This window comes from Camelina sativa, chromosome 19, assembly GCF_000633955.1.
Source record: "Camelina sativa cultivar DH55 chromosome 19, Cs, whole genome shotgun sequence".
Classification (NCBI taxonomy): Eukaryota; Viridiplantae; Streptophyta; class Magnoliopsida; order Brassicales; family Brassicaceae; genus Camelina; species Camelina sativa.
Window position 1 is genome coordinate 6,043,792 of NC_025703.1, and position 4,186 is coordinate 6,047,977.

General features: G+C 38.6%; 3 protein-coding genes across 5 annotated transcripts in view; 2 read left to right on the forward strand and 1 right to left on the reverse strand.

Moving 5' to 3' along the window:
• Positions 1-1,683, forward strand: part of LOC104765099 (heterogeneous nuclear ribonucleoprotein 1-like) — a 9,971-nt gene extending 8,288 nt beyond the window's left edge. Inside the window, exons 6-7 of one of the 3 annotated variants that reach the window (XR_002036683.1) lie at positions 1,393-1,472; positions 1,603-1,624. Coding sequence is in view for 2 of the 3 variants with exons in the window: in XM_019241028.1 (XP_019096573.1) it covers positions 1,603-1,683 (81 nt within the window). In the remaining variant the exon portion in view is untranslated. Of the gene's footprint in view, positions 1-1,392; positions 1,582-1,602 lie in introns of those variants that run through there. The other 2 variants (XM_019241028.1, XM_019241029.1) reach the window with 2 other exon arrangements.
• On the forward strand, positions 1,640-2,140 carry LOC104765098. Its single transcript, XM_010488770.2, has one exon. It carries the CDS (start codon positions 1,647-1,649, stop codon positions 1,977-1,979), a length of 333 nt encoding a protein of 110 aa, XP_010487072.1. The 5' UTR covers positions 1,640-1,646; the 3' UTR covers positions 1,980-2,140.
• The window catches only part of LOC104765100 (formin-binding protein 4-like), a gene marked incomplete in the record, with an annotated part of 5,703 nt that continues 3,915 nt past the window's right edge, over positions 2,399-4,186 (reverse strand). Inside the window, 5 exon segments of the mRNA XM_010488771.1 lie at positions 2,399-2,667; positions 2,761-2,926; positions 3,011-3,171; positions 3,268-3,350; positions 3,435-4,186. Of these exon segments, the coding sequence (XP_010487073.1) occupies positions 2,584-2,667; positions 2,761-2,926; positions 3,011-3,171; positions 3,268-3,350; positions 3,435-4,186 (1,246 nt within the window).

The window sequence follows — 4,186 nt, forward strand, 5'->3', positions numbered from 1 at the left end:
TATGGTCGTGGAGGAGGGGAAGGCTATGGGGGATATGGTGGGCCAGGTTACGGTGGTGCATTTGAATCTGGTGGCCCAGGTGGCAGTTATGAAGGAGCAGGTGGTCCATATGGGAGGGGTTATAGTAACAGTAGTCGATACCATCCGTATGCAAGATAGGGCCGAGGTAATACCAATCAGTAGACGCTATAGAAGCTTCTCTCACAGGTTTCTCTAGATTGTTCCAATCACTCTATGTGCATTCTAGAGGAAACTAGAGCTATCATGTAGCGCCAACATCAGGAAGGATTTCTAAGGACAGGAAGATCATCAAAAAAGTTTTATTAGAGACATCTTTTAGTGTGTTCAAGTGTTGTCTTATCTCTTAACTTAGATTGTGTTATGTAGACTTTAGCATATTTGGGTTTGGAGCTTGTTTTCTCACTGGCATAAGATTGATTTAGACTAAGCCTATTTATTATTGGTAGTCTTGTTAGATGATTAATCACTCGCTTAGCTTAGTTTGCACAATCATACGAATTAGCTTAAGAAGCTCTGCAAAATGTGCATTCATATTTCTTTAGAGCTCAAACTGAAGGCTTTATGTGGTCTCTTGTTATCTCCGTAGATTTTTGTTGTTCCGACAAAGTTTTAAGGGCAGTTAGTTGTGGATTAATTCTAGCTTGTGCATGTGTAAGTATATATTTGTCAACTGCGTAGGTTCTAACGACAAATTGGACATATTTCGTAATTTGTATGTATTTTAAAACTATTTAAAATCAATTTTAATGTTTTTGAAAATCATCTTATATATTTTTTTTTGGTCAAACAATCATATATCTGAATCATTGTTCATATGGTTTTCGTTTCCTTTGCGTTTTGGGCAAGTGTCACATATATATGTTTTGAATTTCGTTGTACCATATAACGTGGATTTTGTTATCTATATTTTATCATCAATGCGATTTAGATTGCAGTCTAAACGATTAAATGTATAGCACTTTGTGTATATGGTTTTACAATGGGATATATCATATATTGTATGTATATTATTGCAAACAACAAAGACTCGATTCTTGGACAAAGTCAACAAATATGAATTTGACGTCTAATGAGTTATATAAGAAGTTGATTCTTTTTCTAAGAAACGAACTTCATATATTTTTAAGTTTTACAAACACTGAGTGAAATATGATTTTACAGTAAAAGATTTTACAAAATACTGAAAAGTTGATAACTTAAATTGGTTGTTTAGTAAGCTAATATACTAATTTGAGAAACTGAGTTGATACTTAATTTAAGGCCGATCCTAGCAGTATGGCGCATCGTAGATTCGCATTTTTTGGTAACAAAGGGGTTGTGTATATTGTCCTCTCAAGTCTGAACTCATTTCTATCTATTTTTGAAATGAAGAAACGATTTTCCAAAATGTCTATGTAAATAACGATTTTACTGCAAAGAAAACGACAATCTCGGGCATTCAGAACCGCGAAGTAAGGACACATACTATTTTTAGGCACATATTGGGTTTTTACATTAACGTCTCTTTTTAACTCTACAAAAAAACTAATCTTCAGTTTCACAATTCCGACTATTTTTATAGTTTTCTCTATTCGTAAAAAGGTAGAGAAACAAAGAAGGAAAGAGAAGAAGAAGGAAAAACACAAATGGAAGGGAAAGAGGAAGAAGCAAGGAGGAGAATGATGATGAAGATCAAGCTTAAGGGGACAGAAGACATAAGCCAAGAAGACATTAAAAGACAAGAAGCTTATAACATGTCTCCACGTACAAGTGCTCGTGGTGGTGGTGGTGGCTCAGTCGGTATGATCAAGTCATCAAGCGTGAGGCAAAACTGTTTATGCGCGCCAACGACACACCCTGGCTCCTTCAGGTGCCGTTACCACCGTCGTAACGCTGGACTTGGGATGTCACGTGGCATATCCGTTCCGTCTAACCTTTCCATGTTGGTTGGAGACTCTAATTCTGGCTCTCCTAAGTGATCATCAATATGTAATGTGCTTTCTTTTTCATCAATTTAAATTCCTCGTATGTGTCTGTGTGTATATACCAACAAAAAAAATGCATTAAGTAGAGAAATATCTGGATATTCACTTTGCTGTTTGCACAAATGAAATAAATTCAAGTGTCGTGATTTTTGTTTGCATGCCGGATAAAGGGAGAAATTGATTAAAACGTACAAGTACCCGACAAGATCCGTCTAGCGTTCGGCCGGTAAGGTTAGAGATTTGGGCCATTTGGCCACCTATCTAGTCGACGCCAGCCGGTCGTTTAAAACGTTTAGTTTGAACAGATGGAAATATTGGGTTTCCAAATTTTATCACTCAATACGTCCCCTTTGAGAGAATAGGCTTGGAGACTCGTGGTAACGCATACATAAACGAGTAAAAAGAGTACTAAAAAGAGAACAAATTATAAATAGTATTACGTTAGCATTGGGAAATAGTACAATGATCATTCCACCAGTATGGGACATACAACACTACCTCTGTGTAGTAAATTTACATTATGATAAGAGAAGAAAAACTCAAACTAATGTATCTCAGAAAAAAATAGTAAAAATTGGGTCGAGAAAGCAGTTGAGATTCAGGTAGTGGGTCGTGTCCAACTAGTTTGAGATGTACTTGTATTCCCATAGTAAACTTTCTTGGTAGATTCATCCCAGTACGCCTGCGAGAGAGAGACAAGTGAAATTGTTTTAGCGACTGCGCGTTTCTATATACAAAACAAACACTAGTAAAATGGTGACAACTTAATTAATACCAGCCATCCAGAGGGAAGATTTGTGGAGAAGTTGGTTAGATCAGGTTTTTGCTGCTTCTCGTCAACTTTCTTAGACTTCTCGTCAGATTTGTTCTGAGACTTCTCAGCTTGTTCTTTCTTCTGAGACTTCTCGGCTCGTTCTTTCTTCCGTTTCACTTTCTCTCGCCTAATCACATCATACAAGCACAGTAACTCATGTTTTACTAGAGGACGAGATAAATTAAATTAGGCATTACACCGAGAAACTAACCAGTCACCAACGATGGGTTGGAAATTTGCGTTGTCTTTAGCCTCTCCACTCGCAATTTGTCGGGATTTCCATTCTTCGATTTCTCGTTGTCTTTTTCTATCTAGGATTCCGTAATCATCTTCTTCTTCACTATCGTTTAGCTCCTCTTTCGCAGCTTTCCACTGAGCACAAGTAGAGACACCTTTTAAGTTTTAGATCTAAGATAATCTAGAAAAAGAGGTTTGTTCGTCACGAGATTCAAGAGATAAATAACATACCTTGTCAACCAAACTCGAAACCTTTTTATTTGACCTCAATGTGGATGTAGTAGCACCCACTGTCCGCTTTTTAGGCCGTTTCACTGTTACCAAAGCCAAAGACTTATAAGCAAAAAACTCAGAGCACGCTCAAACTATGATTAGAGATCAATGAAGAATTATCATACCTTTGGTTTGAGCTTTTGCTAACAGAGACGATCCACCTGCAACGTCTGTGGATTGACAAGCAGTTCCCAAAGATGCAATCTCAGCGGAGTCGCTGGATCTTGAACTAGGCACTGCAACTGTAGAAGAATTGCTTGGAATGTTGTAATTAGCAGAAGCAACTCCACTGTGATACAGCGATGACTGCACAGAGCTAATGACAGGAAACAGCGGAGCTGCACCATTGTAATTGTAATAAGCTTCACTGGCACTGGCAGCTGCAGGAGAACCTTCACTTGTACCAGGAACAGTTTCATAATAATATGTCGACTGGGGAACAGAAACTTGCGATCCGTCAACATGGCCATAGAACTGAGTGTTGGGATCTAGAGCAACAGCATTGCCAATATATTGATAATTGGACTCTGGATAGGATAAGCTGTATTGTGTCGCATAATCAGAAGATTGCTGCATATAAGATTGAGGTACGCTGTAGGGAACTCCCAGAGAGTCACTGGATAAAGATGGAGGAACATCGCCATTTTCAGGTGGTGGAGGAATTGGTTCACTATAACTGTCTGGTGGCGGTAGAGGAACATCTTCACTCTCAGACGGCGGCGGCGGAATCCATTCCTCACCGGGAGGTGGTGGAACATCTGTTTGAAGGTTTGATGGCTCTGTTCTGACCATCTTACCATCAGAAGCATCTATCACTTGAACATAAGACACTGGGACTGATTCTTCAACCTCCATATCAACATCCATGTCAATATCT